Source organism: Nasonia vitripennis, assembly GCF_009193385.2.
Source record: "Nasonia vitripennis strain AsymCx chromosome 4 unlocalized genomic scaffold, Nvit_psr_1.1 chr4_random0005, whole genome shotgun sequence".
Lineage (NCBI taxonomy): Eukaryota > Metazoa > Arthropoda > Insecta > Hymenoptera > Pteromalidae > Nasonia > Nasonia vitripennis.
In genome coordinates, this window is record NW_022279640.1 from 863336 (window position 1) to 886511 (window position 23176).

Below are 23176 nucleotides of genomic sequence, written 5' to 3' on the forward strand. Positions count from 1 at the left end.
TAAATAAAATTTTAGATTATACGAGAGTGTTTCGCGCTCTCCTACTATTCATTCGTAATTTTCTTTTTCTTCTTCTGAGTGGTAGCGCCTACTTCGTCCGGCCTCTTTGTTTCTGTTTCAGCAGCTTTGTTGAAAGCAAAATCTAAGCGAACGGGTTGGATTTGCTGAAGAATGGGTTTGTCGTTTGCATGGTGCCTGGTTGAACTCTAGTAGCTTGGCTAACGAATAGTGAAGAAGTAGTGTCAATCGACTTCTGCTGTCCAACATACCTCAAAGGGTCGTTAAGGGCTTCGAGTACTTAAGTGAAAATGAATTTCAGGAGTTATTGAGATACAGATAACTGGTAATTACGCTAGTTGCTCCTTTGCCCTCGACGGAAGGAGTTAACAAGGCTTGAATCTGTTTCAGCGAGGAGTTAATAACTTCTATTAGGCTTTGATTTCCTGCTTCGACTTCGGATTAATAAGCTGAACCAGTCCTCAACTCCTCTTTACATCTTTTACTAGTCTTCCTTATCTTCTTATAGCTGAGAATGGCAGTTAACGTTTCTTCTAAGCTTGACGGTACAATGCCTTCGTTGTCCCATTTGTACCACGGCACCTGTTCGCTTAACCTGGGGAGTATAATATCATGACTCTCAACAGTTGAATTTGGCGGAGTATTCTACTTCCTGTCGTACTTATTCTCGGCGAGCTTTTTCCTAGGACGAACTATTTCACGAATTAATTATCTTTGAAGCGGCTAAGCTTTAGCTTATCTCAAGCTTCGCTTATCTGGCGTAATAAATTTTTTTTTTTTTTGCGGATTTCGCTCCGATTATACGAATTCGATCTTTCGTTTTATTCAATTTCGCGTAATAATGTACGTCAGCAACGCGCTTAGGTGTGTAAGTGTGTGAGTAGAAAGGTTATATTTTGAATGCTTACATTTTAGCAATAAGAATAAAATCTAGGGCCTATCTGGAGTGAGTGCGTAGGATAGGGAGCTGCCACGTCGTTGTTGCGCAACCGCGTAAATGTTGTTTAGACGCAGAAGATACACTATTATGGCGAAGAAAATAGAGGAGGTCGTCGAGAATTGGTGCTTGGGCATCGACGAAGAAGAGATGGACGATGTCCTCGAGAGTATGCAGTTCAAGCCAGACGGCAAGCCATAAGATCGCGTTGCTAGGCTGTACAGATGGCTCGTTGGAGAGTATACCGAGTCAGATTTTAAAGTGAGCCTGGACGCCTCGATAGTAATGGCGCGAGTAAAAAGGGAAGAACTGCGTAAGTCATTCATCGACGCAACAGCTGAACACGTATCGACACGCTCGATTTATACGGGCGATTATGACGCCAAACAGCCACTCCCTCTGAACCTGTTACAACAAGAGATCGAGGCTAACGAGAACGCAGGGGCCTGGCGAACGCGTGCGGGTTTACATATTCAACCTGCAAGGCATTATGCGGAGAATGAAACCCCGACCAGACGATTGCCAACAACTGGATCGGATATACCATAATATGCTGCCCGCTCTGAAACGAGGACTCCAGCAGAAAGATTTCACAACCGTGGAGCAGTTACTCGAGGCAGCGGTCGAAGTTGAGGCCGCCGTAGCCTGCGAAGCTTTATATCGAGCACCCCCGGAGGCCCGGAGTAGCAATCGTCCTCAAATGCGCCTTTAAGGGCGAGACGCCAAAGACTGAGAGAGAGAGAGAGAGAGAGAGAGAGAGAGAGAGAGAGAGAGAGAGAGAGAGAGAGAGAGAGGACGCAGTTGATTGAGCACGGGATAGACGTTGGATCGGCCAGGCCTATAAAACAGAAGTATTATCCTGTGTCGCCAAAAATAGAAGAGGAGATGTATTAACAAGTACGAGAGTTGCTTGCTGCGGGAATCGTCGAACCCTCTGACAGTGCTTGGTCAAGCACGGTAGTGATGGTGCGCAAAACGAATGGGCAATATTGTTTTTGTGTCGACTTCCGGAAAGAAATTGCGCTGTCAAAGGCTGGCGCATATCCATTGCCTAACATGGATGATATGCTTTGTAAACTGTAGAAAGCGAAGTACATATCGACGTTGCACCTCAGCAGCGTGTACTATCAAATACCGTTGAAACCGGACCCAAGACCTCTGACGGCCTTTACAGTTCCTGGGCTAGGCTTATTCCAATTTACGCGTATGCCGTTTGGTTTAGCCTACGCTGGAGCGACCTTCTAGCGAATGATCGAAGAAGTGATTAGCCCAGAACTCCAGTCATACGCGTACTCGTATCTCGATGATATCATCATCGCGACAGAGACGTTTGAAGAGCATCTCGAGTACTTAGAGAAAGTGCTCCAGCGAGTGAACGCGGCTGGATTGACGATCAACTGGGACAAAAGTGTCTTCTGCCGAGAAGAGGTCAAGTACCTCGGCGTCCTGGTTAATCACGATAGTTTTCGGACATTTCCAAAGAAGATAGCGCCCATTGTGGCGTATCCAGCACCGAAAAACTTGAAACAAATGAGACGTTTCTTAGGAATGGCGTCGTAGTATCTCAAATTCTTGCAAGAATTCGCGACCGTCGCTAAACCACTCTATCGCCCGACAAAAAAAGGAATGGGATTCATACAGGAACTTTTGCACTATAAAAACGTATCTCCATGGATTTGTTGGTGGTCGTAGCAGAGATTAGAGGAGAGATTGCCGATGAGCATGGGCGAAAGCGTGCCGTGCGATATACAGTCGTAAGCTAGCGCCGTCTTGCGGTTTTCGCTCCGAACTATACGCATCTAGAAGCAGCGGAGGAGAAGTAGGGGCGGCCGTACGCAACTAGCTTCCTCACCAGCAGCAGCGGCGAAGAGGGAAGTAGAGAGTACACAATCACATCGCGGCGCGGCAGAGCATAGAGGAGAAATAACATAAGCGGCGGTAACTGTCAAGGATTCGGGCTTACGCGGTGGATATGATTCATAAACAATGATATATTTATAAACAATCACCGATAAACTCTATTACATACTAAACTCTAAGCCCTTAATGTCAGTGGCAATAATTAAAAACTTTAATTTTTTAGACGGATTATGGTTAAACCGACACAAACACGTTAAGCTTAAGCTTAAACAAAGCTAAATTAAACTAACAAGCCACCCCAGCATCCCGATAAACATATGCTACTTTCAGTTTTTCTCCATCAACGATGATTGTGGCGGCGCGGTCTACGTTGTTGCTTGGTATTCTTATGCACTCGGGTTCGAGTCCGAGTCTCAGCAAATCTTTTTTTTTCTACTTGCTGATAAAATATACAGTATACAATAATAACGCAATATGCCATTCTGCTTCTGCAATTATATTTCAAATTAGGTAAGTATACAGTGGGTCTGCAATAAATATAGGTATAATTTACTTCTTAATCGTTTATGAAAAAAAGTATACAATAAAACTTCTTGAATTTTAGGAATACAAATTAATATATATTTTTTTTAATATCAATGTAATTAATAAAACGTTATCGTACTAATAAGATAATTTAAATTTATTTAAAATTGTATTTTTTCTTTACGTCAAAAACTATAAATAATGGTAGTTATACATTGCAGGTCCCCTCTGTGCCCTATACTTACCTAAATTGAAATATAATTGCAGAAGTAGAATGGCATATTGCGTTATTATTGTATACTATATATTTTATCAGCAAGTAGAAAAAAAAATTTGCTGAGACTTGGACTCGAACCCGAGTGCATAAGAATACCCAGCTACAACGTAGACCGCGTCGCCACGATCGTTGTTGGCATATGAAAACTGAAAGTAGCATATGTTTATCGGGAGGCTGGGGTGGCTTATTAGTTTAATTTAGCTTTGATTAAGCTTAAGCTTAACTTGTTTGTGTCAGTTTAACCATAATCCCTCTAAAAAATTAAAGTTTTCAATCAAGAGTTTTCAAGAGTTTTAGATTCTAGTTTTTTTACACTTATGTTGTTTAAACATTCTTTTTAGTCCAATAATATGCCCGAATAGTTATTTGGTGTTGGTTGAAACTACCGCGAGGTGTGGATGCGCAAATTCGACAGTCGCCGTTTTTCTCCGCCGCGTCAGGCGTGGTGGACCTAAGAATATATAGCGCCTCTCCCTTCTCCTCCACTGCCGCTGGATGCGTATATTTCCCCTACGCTCCTTTTCTAGATGCGTATATTTCGATCGCAGGCCGCAAGTGGCGTCATGATCGAATTCGCCATGCATTTTTAACACGGCATCGGAAATCTCTCCTCTAATCTCTGGTCGTAGTCCGGATCGAAATCTTACTTTCACCAAAATTGAGGTTTAAATAGCTTATAAGATAGGTATAACACACATATATATATATTTATTTATGTATCACTTGTATATCTCTCTATATTATACAAGAAATTTCGCCGCCGCTGTTTCAAGAATTTTTCTCCTCATTTACTTCTCCTCAATTACTCCCCCTCAATTACTCCCCCTTAATTACTCCCTTAGTCATATCTCTTCTCTCTATATCATAAATGCGTGCGTTTCCCCCCGAATTTTCTCCCTGAGGTCGTGAAGTTTAGAAACGAATATTGCTGCGTTTAAAAATTGAATGTTCCTGCAAAGAAAAATTTAATAACAGCATCTCCTTCTCTCTCTATATCTCTCTATATTATAAAAGAAGTTTTGTCACCGCCGCCGCCACCACCGATTCAGAAATTTCCCCTCTAATTTTTCTCCCTAATTTTCCCCCCTTATTTATGATTTCCCCTCCTAATTTTCTCTAGCCTTCAGCGGCTTTTTTTTTCTTCTATCGGCTTCAAAAGCTAAGTGTGCGCGTCCGAGTGTATTTAACCCTTTTACCCGCCCCTACGCCCGTATAAATCTTATTATTATGATCTTTGTGTTTATCCGACCCACCCAAAAGAAATATGTCCAACTTCTATTCTGAATAAATTATCTTTTCACATAGATCCTATGATTTTCCTTATAATGTTTCCTTACGCAGATATAAGATGGAATCCAATTTTTAAACAAAATCATAACAATGATAAAAATGTATATTCTTTGCAATATTATTTATATCGATTAGCTTATAGGCCTAAATCAAAATTTAGTTCTATTTAATATTTTGGAAGATTAACTCAAAAGTATATATTATATTCAAGCTTATATCATATAGAATATTATAGACTGAATTTTTTAAGATATAATCAGAAAAAATTACGTGTAGAATGTTATCAAGGTCTGGTTGATCACGTAATAAAAAATGCGCTTAACAATAAAAAAATATTCCGGTCCGTCCAACGTGGCCCGCCATGACAATTTTGCCCAATATGTTAACTGGGTTATGGCGCGCGCGCAGCGGGCGCTCTTTTTTAAATTTGAAGACGACGTCGATGCCCTGGGTCCGCTGAACCGATTCGCTTCAGCGGACCCAGGGCGGAATCACATCCCAGTTCCTCCAGAAGGAGGATATTACCAGCTCCCTAGGAATCTAACTTAGAAGAGCTTTCGTTGCAGTCACAGCTTTCGTTGCACTTACTAAAATTGTAATTTTTAAAAATAATAACTTTTAAGTTTCACAATAAAGTTTTATTTATTTATTTACAAAACGTGAGATTTGTTACATTTTTTAAATTAAAAAAAAAACATCATTATTCACTTCAAAAGTAAAAGGAATGTTTGGAGCTGAATGTTTACAGCCACTAACCAGATCTAAGCCTGTTACCCTAATGAATAGCCCTTAGCTGCATTACAATTTGACTGTAGATCTTGTAGAAGCTGCCCTGTAGTCGCTTCTCATCATAATGACTTTCAGAGACTTGTAAACAAGTTGCTTGGAAGCCCTGCAGAAGTTTCTTCACCATATAGTTGTAACCAAGATTTTGTGACCTCTAGTAGAGTTTTCGTTTTCGCCCATCTGGGTTCATCATGATCTTTCACTACTTCTTTACTTCTAATCATGTATGCTGGGGAAAGATCGATGCCATTTTCCTGAATGCAACAAAATTCATTATTTAGACATTTTCCACTGGTCAACAATAATATACGTAATTATTCCCAATACTCACTTGCAAAAACTATCGACACTGCATGGAGTGTAATCTCTACTAAGTGTAGATTTCACAATGCTTTTGTCAAAACAAATCCATCCGCACTATCCATTACAATATTTTTTCATTATTCTGATTTCTATTTTTCGCTCCAAACAGCTTGGCTCCAGAGTAGACCAATCCAAAAATGAATAATGATGTAAAAAAGCTTTCTCTTTGAGAAAGCAAAAAACTTGTAGAACAAAAAACAACGACAAAGAACAAAATATTTACAATTGCTGCATCTAGAAAAATAAAATCATCATTAATTAAATGTATAACCTTATCAAATAGTTAAATTATAGCAATGTTTACCTTATTTTTGTAGTTTATGTCCATTAGCGTCGATCACTGCAGATAAACGTTTTGGCATGGATGTAGCAAGTTTTTCAAAAAACTGTAGACTTTATCTAAAACATTATTTTATAATTTTACAATTTCTATTCATTTAAATTTTATTAACTTTTATTATAATCTCATTTTATGCAACATAAATACTTTTACAAAATGCATCTTTGCATTTCATTTTACATTAACATTTTATCAGCGCTTATAATCTCATTTTACAATAGAATCATTTTTTTAAATTAATCGTTCATATTACATTTTGCAATATAGTTATTTTTACAAGTTACAATCTAGTAAATTTTACAATTTTTATAGCGTCCTACAATAATAGTATTATTTTACAAAATTAATCACCGAGTCTAGTCGGTTTTACATTGATTTAATCAATTTTTAGATTTACTTATAGTTAATGAATTGTGCGCACTATCACTGAATGAAACAAATTGAAAAATAGCTGGAATTACTATATCAGCATGGCAAGCTCTCGTAGATTCTTGTAGAGGGCCCAATCAATTGGATCAAGCTGCTGGATCTTGACGACTCCTCTTTTTAAAAATTTGGCTATTTTGATGTATTGAGACCTCATGAAGTTCCACATCCTTTTTATCTGCAAGCCTGCACAACAAAAAATGAGTTTATACAATATTGAACGGCTTTCAACTCTCAAGATGTGAGATTTAAACAAAGAGACTTACTTGTGGAATACATGGCCGGGTGTTCAGTTCTGCGGTGATTCTGCCAAAAATTGCATCCACTTCAACCTCTGAGACGAGACTTGCAAAGTAAATGCCACTCTCGTGGAGACGATTCACTTCTCTGGCCATGTAAATTGGTATCACTTGTCGCAGCTCGCATATGTCCTGCTCGTCCTGGTTCCCCAAGTTCACCATTTCAATTTTGTAGTCTGTAATATAAGAGGTAAATGTGCGATTCAGTATGATTAATTAAGTAGATTACAAATTGAAAATTGGAAAAGGAATAAAACTTAGCAAGTTATGGTGACGAAGGTTACCAATTGAAAGTGGAGCAAAACTAACCACGTAAAAAAGATTATAAATTGAAAGTTGGAAAAGAAAAGGAGCAAAACAAAAGTTATAGTGATGAAGAAGTGCCAAGAATTTGTGCATTGAATTAGAATGCAATAAAAATCTCTTTGGCCGGAAACGGTTGAAATAGGATTTAGTTTTACTTACCAAACATTTTAGTAGATGCTGCCATGCCTCCGCAGCAGCAGCAGGTCTCCGTTTTCGCGAGCGAGTCCAGCACGCGGGTCACTGTCACCCCAGCACTGCGCGACAGACACTTTCTCTCTCCCGAGCTCGCGCGACGAGTCAAAAGGCACGCAAAAAAGAGCGGCTACTGCGCGCGCCACAACCCAGCTAACATATCGGGCAAAAGTGTCATAGCGGGCCACGTTGGACGGACTGGAATATTCAAAGTTATTTTGTCCCCCGAGTGTACATGTAGTTTTCTTGATTCAATGGCTATAATGCGAAAAATAGGCAGCCCACCAGATATATTTGTTGCGATAACAACTAATCCAAAATGTCCTGAGTTGAAAACAGTACTAAAAAAATTTCCGCCAGGAACTTCATGCAATGATATTACAACAATTACTGTTAGATTATTTTATATTAAATTTCGAGCAATCCTAGCTGATATTCTTAGTGGGAATATTTTTGGAAAAATTATTGCTTATGTATACGTAATTGAATTTTAAAGAAGAGGTCTTTCGCGCGTTTACTGTTTACAGATTTATTGTTTAGTATTGGATCATAAGTCAGAATAAACGAATCCTGATGAGATTGATGAACATATTTTAGCTGAAATTCCTGATGAGAATGATGTGGAATTACAAGAATTAGTATACAAACATCCGTTACATGGACCTCATTAAACAAAAAACCCTTAGTTATGATGTAGTTAAAAAAACTTAAAAAAGCTTTGTATGGTGCAACGCACTTTGAAGAGAATGGTTTTCCTAGATATCATCGTCGTAATAATGAAAATACAAACTATGTCTACAACAAAAGGCTTTATGGTAAACCTGAAAAGATTGATGATAGAATGGTTGTTCCCTTTAATCCAACTCTTGTTAGATAATATAACTGCTATATTAATGTTAAATATCCTGCATCTATTATGAGCATCAAATATTTATACAAATATTTACACAAAGGACATAATCGTGCTTTTATTAAAGTGAGTAAAAATTATGAAGATAAAGCAATATACGATGAAATAACAGAATACATGGATTGTAGATACGTAGGGGCAATGCAAGCTGCATGGCGTATTCAAGAATTACCAATTTGTGCTTGTTCTTATAGTGTAATTAAATTAGCTATTAATTTACAGAATCAACAAAAAATAATTTTGGATGAACACAACATTGATAGATTCTCTCAATCACGAGACAACTTTAACAGCATGGTTTAAACTAAATAAAATTGATGACTATGGCAGAAATTTTTGGTATTGTGATATACCATTACATCACGTTTTTACAAAAAAGAAGTGGATTAGACGTAAAAACTATTCAAATACTTTAGGAAGATTATTCTGTGTGATTCCTAACGAACAAGAGTTATTTCACTTAAAATTAATATTACACAGAATTAAAGGGGCAACCTTATTTGATGATTTAAAGAACTTTGAAAATGAAACGTATTCAATATTTACTGAAACAGCAATAGCCATGGGATTGAATGATGAAGAAATTTTTCATATATTTGATGAGGCATGTACAATTATGTTACCACAGCAATTGCGTTTGTTTTTTACTTGGTTTTAACTGTTTTTTCTTGGGAGAAATACAAGAATTTTTTTTGTAAAGACTTGTAGACTGTAGTAACTTGAATTCATTTGCATAGCATGAAAATTGTAACGTTTTTTTGTTATTTAACTGAGCCAAATAAAAACTAAAAGTTTTATAGCGTAGCTTGCTTTTCTTTTTTACCTTCGCTTTACTTTTTAAATTTCTGAACCAGTGGCAGTAACATTTTTTTTATTATAAAAAAACGCGTTATCCTCGAAGACACTGGCACACCAATTTGCAACGAACGTGGGGGTTAGCGAGCGAAGCGAGTAGGGGGGGGGGGGTACCCCCTTAGTTTCTTATGATGATTATCCCTAGCATCATCTGATCCGGACCCCTAATAATAAACTTTATTCAGTATTTTTTTGCATCAATTAAAAGATATTTATATTAGTATGGACGTACCTTTATTTGCTAATGTTTATCAAAACTAATTATTCGAAAATTACATTTCTGAGATGATTCTATGTGTTGATGTGCAAAGATAACAATTAATGATGAAAAATTAATTCCTACAATATATTTTTACGCAATATAAGGATGTTTATAGAAGGCATCGTCTTTTAAAATAAAGAATTTTAATTTTAGTAGATCATAAATTTTAAACGAAATTTTATATATCGCGCCGTGTGCCTTCATAAATAGTGCAGTTTAATCCTTTTTAAAACGATTTATGAAAGATATTAACATAAAATGAAATTTTTTATATTTTTCAACTCAGGAAGAATCTGTCCCCCTAACAGAATCTGCAGAATAAATAAATCACAAGGCAAAAATATTCATAGCTCTAATCTGAGAAAAAATTAACTAGAAGGTTTGCATCTTAATTTCTTATCTCGTAATATCCATTTAAAAATAGTTTTACGTACCTGCTATATCCCACAACTGTAAACGAATGATCGTGGCAGGATCCCAGTTTAAAACTTTTAGTGCGAAATCGACTCCGATCGTAGCTCTGTAATGCTGAGAAAAAAACTGATGAACATAGCGTTTAATAATAGAAGTTTTACCGGCACCAAGTTCACCAATTACTAATATTTTATATAGGTGTTCCGTTTTTTCATTTATAGTATTATAATTTGTTACACCTTGCGACGCCTGTAAATATACAAATTATTTTTTCAATTTCAAATTTCCATAAAAATAATTATCCTTAAAGACTATATTAAATACACACATTTTTTAAAAATCGTCAGCACATCGTAAGGTAGCAAGCGAGCGTGGGAGAAACATCAAAACCGATAATTTATGAACCCACCAATCCCATACAACAAGTTTGAATCAGAAAATATTATTTTAAATACGTCAAAACATTGAGGAAAGGGCGAGTATCAGAGTAATATTAAAAACCGAAACCCTTAAACTCGTCCACCCCATAGCATGAGCTTGGATTATTACCAATGCGAAAATAAAATATATAAAGGAATGAAAAGCTACTTTTTAGTTTCTTGTCTCAAGTTTTAATCAGGAAATATTTTTTCATTTACAGCAGAACAAGAGAAAAGGGAGCAAGAGTAAGAATAATATTAGCAAAAATAACAATATTATCTATAGAATAATATAAGCAGGAGACGCTTATGTATACTCTTGCCTTTGGTTAAAATCGAAACTCTCAAAAACTCCTAGGCTAAAATATAATAATAGGTATTGATTTACCAAGCGCAAAAATAAGTCTGTCGTTGCGCGCTTTCTCGCCTGCGAAACTCTTCTTTTATGCCTGCCGCCGACAAACAGTGGACTGTAGAGAAAAAAGTGAGATAAATGTTTAATGCACTAGAAAAACCCGTAGCATTTCTTTTTTTCTGGTAATCTTACAGTCATCCGATAAACCATTAATATCCGTTTCCCTCGAATACCTTACATTACATGAAAAAATAGTAGGAAAGGCTATATCAGAAAAAATAAAGCTCATAGAAAAAAGACTATTTGTAAAATCATTTTTTAATAAATTGTTCACAGAAATGAAGAAAAAAATTTATTTTTTATTTTTATTAACTTTAAATGGTTGAATCTCCATGTTTAATACTATACCCTGTTGAAAATATTTACATGAAATTTTACACAAAATTATATGTAAAGATTTCGAACTTCTACATGTAAAATTTCACATGTATCAATGAAATTGTAAAACTGTACGTCAAATTTGACATCAAATTTCATATAAAGATCTTTATCATAAAATTATCAAAAAAATTTTTTTTGTGCATTTAAGACGATGCTAAAGCAATCGACATTTTTAATAAAATGCGTGAAACGTGAAAATCTTATTTATCATTAATTTCAGTATTGTGATTTTCGATATCTCACGAATGTAAGGAAACAATTTTAAGAATAGTTAAAATATATGTTTTTACACGTTAGAATGTATCATTTGTTCAAATCCCCAAATATTATTTAAAAATAATTAAGCAGGCTATGCTTAATACGTTAATATTATGATTTTTACATATTTTCTTAATTTTACATATAACTGTTTATTGGTCGTGTGCGCCTTTTTATCGCCAATAAACTTTTGGATTCGAATGAAAACTACTGTTTTTGGTCAAAATATAGCGCAATTTAATATCTAAAACCCCAAGAAAAACCACTAAAGGACTTATAAACATTGTTTTTACGCATTGACACAAAATCTGATTTATTGAGTTTTTATTGTATTTTAGTAATTATATTATGACAATTTTTTAAAGCGGTTTTAAATTAAAGTACTAATACGAAAGTACTAGAATGCAGTAGTATAATTTCAAACATGGATGTAAACGAATTACTTTTGTTAGTTTCAAATCTGTCCACCAGGTGGCGACTACATTGCTTAATGACCTTAGAGTTAGACGTGGCATAATGAGCTTTTGAACATTTTTATAGTTAATATGTATAAATAGATGCATTCTAATTAAACGTAAAAAAATCATTTAGTAATCCGGTGTAACATTCGTAATAATGTACACCTCTAAAATAAGCAAAATTTAAAAAGTGCAATTTGAACGTAAAAAAATCATTTAGTAAAATTGTATCCCTGTAGTGTCCGTAATAATGTATACCTCTTAAATATAAGCAAAGTATATAAAAGATATTATTGACTGGTGACAAGTGTGGAAAAGTTCATGTTTTAACATAAAATTATTTAGCGTAGGTCGGTGAAAAATTGTTATTTTTCAGGGAAATTTGATATTTTGAATTATGTGTGTATAAGCAAACCGATTATGCCCCTACTGAAAAAAATCAGATGACAATCAACTGATAATCAGCTGATAATCAGCTGATAATCATGCCAAAACGTCAGCTGATTATCAGGTGATTTCGGCTCAGTATTTTTAATAAAGCTGATAGTTATAAATATGCGTTTATGTGAGATAAAATGTTGATGATAATCAGGTGATAATCATTCAAAATTTGTAACCTTTAATATATTTATTATAAGTTGTTCAAAATAAGTAAAATATATAAATTTCAAATAATGAGGGCCAGTACTGGTGTTACCATCAGGATGATAACACGAAAACTCTAGCTGTGAGTTTCAAAATTTTTATTTTTTAACAATTAAAAAAATATTGGTTTAAATTAAATTATTGAAAAACAAAATTTTTATTTTTTAATAATTAAAAAAAATTGTTTAAATTAATTTAATATTGTTCCTACATACATAGTAGACATCTTCCTGAGTTTTAATTATTTATTTTTGTCAAGTTTTAATAAATCTTGTAAATGAAGTTAATAACAGCTATTCAAATACGACTGCTGACTTAATAATTTCAAAATACTTTGAATGCAATACTTTTATTAAGAATTATTGTAATAACGTCAATATTTTGAAGATATTTCATATTGGAAAAATTTTTAAATACCATACTTGTTATGTAAAAGAAAATAAGAAAATTTATAAATGTAACATGATAATATTATGATAAAATGTTCTAAAAAATTTTGTTGTAATAAAATTGAATAAGAACTTTAAGATCTATTGAAATGAAAAATAAACAATATTTAAAATTTTGCCTAAAAATCATTCTACTTCTCTAATGGAAATAAAAAACGTAAAAAAGTGTAATAAAATGTAACAAAATGTAATATTTTGTATCGTTTTGTTGGGTCTCGGTCCTTTTTTATATTTCATTCCAGTTTGCGACATTTTATTGAATTTCTTACGTTTCTTTACTTGTCTTTATGAAAGAAAATTTAAGAAAGCACAAAAACGTAAGAAATCGTATGTAAGTATAATATTATGTAAGTAAATGGTATTTGGTACATTTTATTATACTTACTTACATTTTTTTACGTTCTTATACGAATTGTTACATTTTTATATAAAATATATTTTTATAAAACTTATGAAAATTATCAAAAAAGTAGAATCAACAAAATGAAACCAATTTTAAAATATTAGAAATTGTAACAAATTTTAAGGAAATGTAAAAAAATTAATGTAACAAACTGTAAGTAACTGAGAATAAAGTGAGAAATTGCAATAAATTGTAATAAAAAATAATGATATGTAAGATGTAAAAAAATATAATCAAACGTTAAAACGGTCCAACACCCAACAAAATATCACACTTAATTCCATTTTCTTAAATTTTTTTACATCTTACACTTTATTGTACGTTGTTACATTTTCTTACGTTTTTTTACATTTAAAAATTACCACTCTACTATTTTTATATTTCACGATTATCTTTGTTGATTTTTTATAAACGTCCTGCATTTTAGGAAACCAATATTACGAAATGTCGAGGCAACAACTGGAAAATTATATATTCCTTATCGGAATAACATCAGATCACATTTCCGGAAACCAATTACCAAGCAAGCAGCAAGTCTTACAAGTATTGTTGTATAATATTAAAACACTGAAGAAATCTGTAAAAGAAAGTATTAAAATAGTAATTGATTAACTCCTAATTTTTTGGAAAAAAGCTGATATTCCCACTAGTCAGCATCACCGATGTTCTCAAAAATTGGATTATTTATATTCAGTTTATCTCAAAATAGTCAAAAATAAACATTTAGTTTCAAATAAGAAGAAAGAAGATTGTTTTTCCAATCAATTAAAAACGTTATTTGATATTGCTCATGGCGATGCATGGAAGATGATCGATGGACCAAGAAAAACATTTTTACTTGATCAATGATCTGGTAGACTGCAAAATTTAAACAGTTCATCTGATGCTGAAATTAAAAAACACTCTAACGAGACACAAAGTATGTCACGTCGCGATTAAGAATTATTTCTACTGTTCCTCTAAATATTATTAACAAATCGGTATTTAATAAATCAATCATCTTCAAGTTTAGAAACAGATAATTCGACTCGAGAAGAGGAGATGCATTCGTCAGATTCAGGAGTCCCATCTTTTAACTTGCATCCCGAAATTTTTTATCACAATAACGGTGAAAATGATATTCATAATGCTAATCAAAACCACGAAGACAATCCTGTAAACATATCACAAGGTACGTAATTTTTAATAATATCCTGGAAAGCATTAAGTAAAGATTATTTTTATAACGCCCTCGATTCCGACTCGTGCTGAACACCTCACCCTCGCTTGAAATAGCTTATTTTCTCCCCTTGTTGCACAATGTACGATTTCCTCCCGCTGCGTTAAAAACTCAATTTTCTATTCGTTTGCATGGAAAAGAGCCTTTTTCATGCACGTGTTGAAAAAATATGTTTTTCTAGAGTATCTCGACCCTTCTTGATTCTTTTCAATATTTTTTACCGATCATATTTTAAAAAGATATTTGAATAGAAAGTTTGCAGGTTATACGAACAGGCTCTTTTGGGACTCAACTTAACTTTTAAAAGTTTAAAAAATTTGTTGTAAATATTAGTAAATACTATAATCTTGTCTGAATTCGATACTCGTGGCACCTTCTCTTGGCGAGCAACGATTTCGCGCAACGAAACGAGCGCAGGAGGGAGCGAGCGCATTCGCATGGTTCTTTCTACTCTACTTTAAGACTGTGACGTAAACAGACGTACCGTTTAGCTACTGCCACTACCAATGAACTACTCTATACTATAGTTAATAATAGAAGATTAACGTTGTCTTTCACTTAATTACCGACTATCTCAACACAATTGAACTAATCTACTAATATATTCTAATTTTATGACGGTTTTTTAACAGACTGATTGGTTTTATTTTTAAACTGCTTACTTATTGAAATAAATACAGCTTCATTTAATTTATGATCTTTAATTTAAACTTGTTGATTAACTGTGAGATTTGTTCTAAACAACAACAACAACAAAAAATAGCTAAAGAATAGACATTCTCTTATGCATACCATAATTAAAAAGCAAAGATTACTCATTACTTATCTTAATAAGAAACTAGTTAAAGAAATTTCATTCAAACATTTTATATTGTTTCAGAATCACGACCATCTTTGGAATCAAGCCAGTTCTTACAATCTTCCGAAGAAACTATTATTTTGTCTCAACAAAGTACTGGCTCACATTATAATCTCAGAGGTTGAAACTATGAATCGAGACAAATTAGAGGACAGATTAATGTGATGACTGAAAGAGTAGTCTCAGTATTAGATAACTGTAGAATTTCATACAGAAACTCTGTGCATTTAATAAGCGCTGTAGCCGAAGCCTTAAATTATAACACTGATGATTTAATTTTAAATAAATCTTCCTATAATAGATATCGAACTATTATTTGCAAAGAAAAATCGGAAAAGATTAAAAAGTTATATGGCAATACAGAAATAAATGCTGCAGTTCTTCATTGGGACGGAAAAATTATTCCAGATTCGATAATTGGTAAAAATATTGACAGATTACGAATTGTTGTGACTAATGGTAAAAGTGAGAAAATTATAGATGTACCAGCATTACCAGACGGTAAAGGTGTAACGCAAGCCGACGCAATTTACAGGGCTCTAAATAATTGGGGTTTAAAAAAATCAATTAAAGCGTTATGTTGTGATACAACTAATTCTAATTTAGGTTACCGCAATGGCGCAGCCGTTATTTTAGAGCAGTATTTAGACCATGATCTACTTTAATTACCTTGTCGTCACCACATATACGAAATTATTTTAGCTGGTGTATTTGCTGACAAACTACCTGGTACAAACGGACCAAACGTACCATTATTTAAACGATTTCACGATAGTTGGAACAATATTGATCAAAGTCAATACGAAAGTGGACTACATGATATCAATCACCCACAATTACTTGAACAAATCGCTCACATAAAAGCTTTTATACAAAAATCGTTAAACTCTCAATGGCCTCGTGATGATTATAAGGAGCTGCTTGAATTAAGTCAAATATTTCTGGAATGTGTACCACGTAATAAGGTGAAATTTAGAATACCTGGAGCATTTCATCATACACGTTGGATGGCCAAAGCCTCAATTCACTCAAAATTTACATGTTTCGCAGATCGTATTCTTTGACACCTAAAGAAAGAAAAGGTCTTTTTGACATATGTCTTTTTGTGATTTTTGTATACATTCAATCATGGTTCATTGCTCCTATGGCTCTCAAAGCACCAAATCAAGATCTACAATTTATTAAAAACATTTACAAATATAAAAGTGTTGACTATAAAATAGCTGAGGTAGGTTTACATAAAATTCAAAATCACTTATGGTATTTGAGCCCCGAGGCGAGCGCTCTTTCTTTCTTTGATGAGAAAGTTTCAGCAGAGGTAAAAAAAAGATGGTTGCAGCCTTAAGGAAAAACGTTGATTCAAGCATCGAGGCACCCAAACGGTTTCACCTTAATAATGCAAAGGGTATAGAGATTTTAGTAGGCAAAGAAGTTGACTATTTTATGAATGCTTATACTTTGAATTTTTTCAAAAGATTTAATATAAATAATATATTTTTGCAATCAGATGTCGAAAGTTGGTCGGAGAATGAACATTTCCAGCAGGGATTATTGATAGTTCAACATCTACAAGTCGTAAACGATACAGCTGAAAGAGCTGTTCATTTGGTGGAAGAATATTTAAATGTACTTACTAAGAAAGAAGATCAAAGAAAGTACTTATTACAAGTTGTCAATGAATATAAGAAAACTTTTCCAAATGCTAATAAACAGATTTTAACCAAAAAGCTTAAAATTTACCAAAAATAAAATTGTTACTATTATTCACAATTTGATGAAAAATATTAACTTGGTACTATTGTAATACTTATATATATATATATATATATATATATATATATATATATATATATATATATATATAAAGTAATGAAATAAAAGTATCGTTTTTAAATGTTGAATATACTATTTCAAATATTCTATCCATGTCACAATCTTCTAACATAAAATTGTAAAAATATAGCAATACAAAACCGCTGCTAATTCCTTGACAGGTAGCTTCCTTCATCCTTATGTATTACTCCAAAACAAACATTGTTGTACCCATAAACCATTGTATAAAGTTATCGTACAGTTCATCGATAGATAGGATCTGATAGGAAGGAAGCAAAACATTATAAATAAAAAAGTCAAATTTTGCGTAAATACGTAAAAACAATATTTATGAGTTCCTTAGTAGGTTTTCCGGTCTGATGTAAGATTATAGATGTTAAATTGCACTATATTTTGACCAAAAGCAGTAGTTTTCATTCGAATCCAAACGTTTATTGGCGATAAAAAGGCGCACACGACCAATAAACAGTTATATGTAAAATTAAGAAAATACGTAAAAATCATAATATTAACGTATTAAGCATAGCCTGCTTAATTATTTTTAAAAAATATTTGGGGATTTGAACAAATGGCACATTCTAACGTGTAAAAACATATATTTTAACTATTTTTAAATTTGTTTCCTTACATTCGTGAGATATCGAAAATCACAATACTGAAATTAATTATAAATAAGATTTTCACGTTTCACGTATTTTATTAAAAATGTCGATTGCTTTAGCATCGTCTTAAATGCACCAAAAAAAATTTTTTTTTTCAAACCTATTTTTTTTATGTAAACTTTTGATCTAAGGGGTGCGCTCCGCCGCTACATACTTTCGGGAAATATATATATATTAATCATTAAATTTTCATTAAATGATAATTTCATGAAAGATAACCATAATTTACTTCTTTTTACACATAACTTCATCATTTATGTACGATTGCCATGACATACTATAGGAAGTGTTTATCTAAAATCACTAGACGGAACGATGATTTTCCCTTCGAAAAAATTGTTATTGATACACAAATCTTGTAAAAATGTATTTATTGCTTCATAAGCATGTCTAGATAATTTTAAAATGTTTTAAAAATATTCCATATTTTGATTTAGGAGAAATATTGCATGTTGTTTGTTCGTTAATGTTTAACGGTTATTTAACTCCCTGGCGAAAAAATCACGTAATTATTCACATGATTAATGGCGTGATAAATCACTCGATTACTTTTATTTTTGTATATTTGTATTATATAATTAATTATTTTGTATATTATTATTAATTATTATTTTGTATTATTATTATTAATTATTTTGTATATTTGTATTATATATTTAATTGTTATTAAAAAACTTAAAAAAATAAAAAAAGGAAAGTAATGCGGGCTTTGTAATAAAGACAGTCCCAACCCTGTAAAACGCAGAGAGCTTTCATAGGAATCAATAAAAAAATTGCACAGTATAAACCATATTATCAGTAATCAGTTACATTATTTAAGTGCACTGAAGTAAAAGTAATAAAATAAAATTTAGCTTCGTGATCAAACTCAGTGGACCAAAATTCATAAAAATAGCCTTCGTCAATGATTTTCCTCTAGAGGTAAATGTCTTAACCGCGTAAAAAAGACATTTTGGATAGTTTTTTGAGGTTAGGGACGAGCGCTTGAGGTATCAGTAAAAAAGGCGGCCGGTTTCGTGTTCAGCAGCACAAAATACATAAAAATAGTCGTTGCTTAGAATTTTTCTGACCCCCTGTGATTTCTGACAGCTTGATCATTTCGTAAAGTAGTAATTTTTTAAAGTTAGGGAACGCGTAGCTCCGTCTGGGAAAAAAATTTAAAAAAACGCCCCTCACTAATTGAAAGTGCATAAAAAATGCTAAACTGTACATATTTTAAAAAATTTTTAGATTAAAAGGAATTTTTGGCAGAGCTTTGTTACGTTAGACGTGGAACGTCCCACACACACACATATGTATATATATATATATATATATATATATATATATATATATATATATATATATATATATATATATATATATATATATATATATATATATACATATGTGTGTGTGTGGGGATATTATATATATATTATATTATATGGGTGATATATCACGTGATAAATTGAGTGATTGATCACGCCATTAATCATGTGAATAATTACGTGATTTTTTTCGCCAGAGAGTTAAATAACCGTTAAACATTAACGAATAAAAACAACATGCAGTATTTGACCTAAATCAAAATATGGAATATTTTTAAAACATTTTAAAATTATCTAGACATGCTTATGAAGCAATAAATACATTTTTACAAGATTTGTGTATCAATAACAATTTTTTCGAAGGGAAAATCATCGTTCCGTCTAGTGATGTTAGATAAACACTTCCTATAGTATGTCATGGCAATCGTACATAAATGATGAAGTTATGTGTAAAAAGAAGTAAATTATGGTTATCTTTCATGAAATTATCATTAAATGAAAATTTGAGATTACAGAATAAAGATCATAAATTTGAAAATTGGGTTCTCAATGTAGGAGAAAATTAAAATGCAAAATTTTAATTACAAAATCATGTTAGAAGAATTCTATAAAAATTTATTTGTAATAATGATTTGATCGAGTATAGAAAATTTTGGATATAAAATTAATCCAAATGATTTATCATAAATAAAGTCATTTTAACACCATTAAATTCTTATATATCAAAAATTAATGAAAATATAGTTTAAAAAATTGATGGTAAGAGTTTTGTATTTTATAGTAATGATCGAATTGAATGTGAAAATAATGGCAATTGATAGACTCAATACCAACTGAATTTGTAAATTCGTTGACACCAAATGGATTAACACCACATAAATTAATATTAAAAAGAGGTATGATAGTTAGTTGTTTAAGAAAATTGGATATTGATGGTGGCTTTTGTAATGGAACAAGAATGATTATTAAGGATATAAAAAACTTATATTAGTTGGACAAATCATTAGTAGTAAGTAAGCCGGTATGGGGAGACATAACAAATGACGTCATCACTGGCGCATCAATGTAAACAAGTAATAAAGATAAGGTATCATGTTTATACAAACAAGTAATTAAAATTATCTTTATTACATGTAATATAGATAATTTTAATTAATTATTTATGTAAACAAACAATACCTTAACTAAATTATTTGTTTACATTGCTAAGATAAGGATACAATAGTAATGATGTCATTTTTCTCCACACACCAAGTTAGTAAATAAAAAAATCATTTCTTACAATGTATAATGGTTTTTATAATAAAAAATATTATTATTCGAATTATCATAAACAATATAAATCCAATCACACATGTGTACACATACGTACACTTACGCGAGCACACACACACACACACATACACACACACACAATCGTATCGTCTGCTAATGCATGAGGGACACTAGCTTCTTACACTGCGCTCTCTCTCTCTCTCTCTCTCTCTCTCTCTCTCTCTCACGCACACACTCTCTCTCCAGCTCTCCTTTCTCCCTCTCTTCTTCTATCTCTCACGCACAAGCATTCCTTCTCTCTCTCTCTTACGCACACGCTCTTCCTCTCTCTCCCTCTCTCCTACACACACGCTCTCTCTCTCCATCTCTCCTTCCCTCTCACGCACAAGCTTTACTTATCTTTCACTCTTACGCACACGCTCTCTCTCTCTCTCTCTCTCTCTCTATCTCTCTCTCACGCACAAGCTTTACTTCTCTCTCTCTCTCTCTCTCTCTCTTACGCACACACTCTTCCTCTCTCTCTCTCTCTCAACGAAAACATCACAAAAGCCATAAATCATCTCGCCCCATTAAAGACTGTGACACCTGGACGTAAACGTCACCCGTGGTTCACCGCGGCTCTTCGTGACCTTTTAACTGAAAGGAATAGGCTCTACAGGCGTTTTCGCAGAAGTCGTCTACCTTGGGATCTATACTTTTATAGAATCGCAAGGGATGACGCTCATCAACGGGTCGAGGAAGCCAGGCTGAATTACTATTATTCACGCTTGTCTACTCTAACCGACGTTGCAGAGATATGGAGAGAACTTGAAAATCTTGGCATTACCACCTCTAAATCTTCTCCACCTGCTCGGTTCTCTCCAGATGCTCTCAACGAACACTTCAGTTCCATCTCAAATGACCCTCAAGCTCCATCTGTCGAGGAGTATCTGCGGACCCTCGAGAGTCTAGACCTCCCTGAACACTTTATCTTCAGGGCCATCACAGAATCGGACGTGTTAGCTGCAGTTTCACATTTCAATACCCAGGCCAGGGGAAGCGATGGCATCCCACAGGTTGTAATCTCTAAAGCACTACCAATACTCACTCCTTTAATCTGTCAAATTTTCAACCTGTCTTTGAGTGAGGCATGCTTTCCCTCTGCCTGGAAATCATCGCTCGTAAGAGCATTAAACAAGATCAACTCTCCTACAGCTGTAACTGACTACCGACCGATTTCCCTACTTTGCTTTCTATCCAAGGCGCTGGAGTGGCTGGTGCACAATCAAATCTCTGAATACCTTGAAACTAGACTCTATCTTGATAGTTTCCAAACTGGTTTTCGCACTGGCCACAGCACGCAGTCCGGCTTGATTAAGCTGACTGATGATGTCAGGCTTGGAATGGACAGGAAGAAGGTCACCCTTCTGCTTCTTTTTGATTTTAGCAAGGCGTTTGATACAGTGTGTCACGTCAGGCTACTCAGAAAGCTACCCTCCTTCGGCTTCTCCAAGCAGGTTATCCGCTGGCTTGTATCTTACCTTTCTGGTAGAGAACAGGCCGTCATTGGTGACAACAACGAACTCTCTACATTCCTACCACTAAACACCGGTGTCCCACAGGGGTCAGTCTTGGGCCCCTTATTGTTCGCGTTATACATCAATGACATTGGCCTCTGCCTTGACTCAGATGTATCCCATCTAGTCTGCGCGGATGATCTGCAAATCTACTGTCAATGCCCCCTTGAGGAGCTCGATTCCTGTTCTGACAAGATGAGTGCTAACGCCGAGAGGATAATGGGCTGGGCAGCACTAAACAGACTTAAGCTGAATGTTAGTAAGACTAAGGCGATCGTCCTGGGCTCACCCTACTATATCAATGCTCTACCTTCTACTGCTAACACCTATATAAATATAGGGGGGGCCCAGGTCAACTTTGAATCATCTGTGCGCAACCTGGGGCTGGTGCTTGACTCAAAACTTACGTGGAAAGAGCACGTTACACAAACTTGTAAACGTGCTCACTCTTTAATGTATCGGCTATATTTCTTTCGGAAGAGCACTAGCCTCAGGTTGCGCCAACATTTGGTGCAAGCACTCCTATTTCCCCTCATCGACTACTGCTCACTTGTTTACTGCGACCTGACTCAAGAGCTTGACTTAAAACTGCAGAGGCTTGTCAATACGGGAATCCGATACATCTATGGTGTAAAGAGGGACGAGCACATCTCCCCTTACAGGCGTGAGTTGCAATGGCTCACCACCGCCGGACGTAGGAAGTACTTCATGGCCTGTTTTCTTAGAAAAATTTTCAACACCTCAATACCAGCTTATCTACTAGCCTATTTTGACTTCCACGTCGCACTCAGGCCTGTCAGGGGCGAGGTGACTCCACTGGACATCCCGTCCTTCAAGACGGAGACGCTGAGGAATTCATTTTTCATCAGCGCCTCCTACCTCTGGAACAGCCTTCCATCTCAACTTCGCGACACACTATCCATATCACACTTCAAACAAGCAGCCAAAAATTATTTCTTTAATTTGGAAAACAC

At 34.1% G+C, this 23176-nt stretch overlaps 2 protein-coding genes across 7 annotated transcripts in view; one reads left to right on the forward strand and one right to left on the reverse strand.

Annotated features, from left to right (window-relative positions):
- Window positions 1-16662, forward strand: part of LOC100679775 (multiple coagulation factor deficiency protein 2 homolog) — a 230935-nt gene extending 214273 nt beyond the window's left edge. For 2 of the 3 annotated variants that reach the window (XM_032601943.1, XM_032601940.1), the window contains one exon: window positions 10701-11122. In XM_032601943.1, the coding sequence (XP_032457834.1) occupies window positions 10701-10729 (29 nt within the window). In that variant the 3' untranslated portion in view covers window positions 10730-11122. Of the gene's footprint in view, window positions 1-10700; window positions 11123-13915; window positions 14660-15587 lie in introns of those variants that run through there. The other variant, XR_004345279.1, reaches the window with a different exon arrangement.
- LOC107981668 (ras-related protein Rab-32) overlaps window positions 1-23176 on the reverse strand; it is a 229075-nt gene that overhangs the window by 63319 nt on the left and 142580 nt on the right. For 3 of the 4 annotated variants that reach the window (XM_031928297.2, XM_031928296.1, XM_031928295.1), the window contains exon 2: window positions 10081-10309. The exons of the other annotated variant lie outside the window; for it this stretch is intronic. In XM_031928297.2, the coding sequence (XP_031784157.1) occupies window positions 10081-10309 (229 nt within the window). The remainder of the gene's footprint in view (window positions 1-10080; window positions 10310-23176) is intronic. 4 annotated transcript variants of the gene reach the window in all.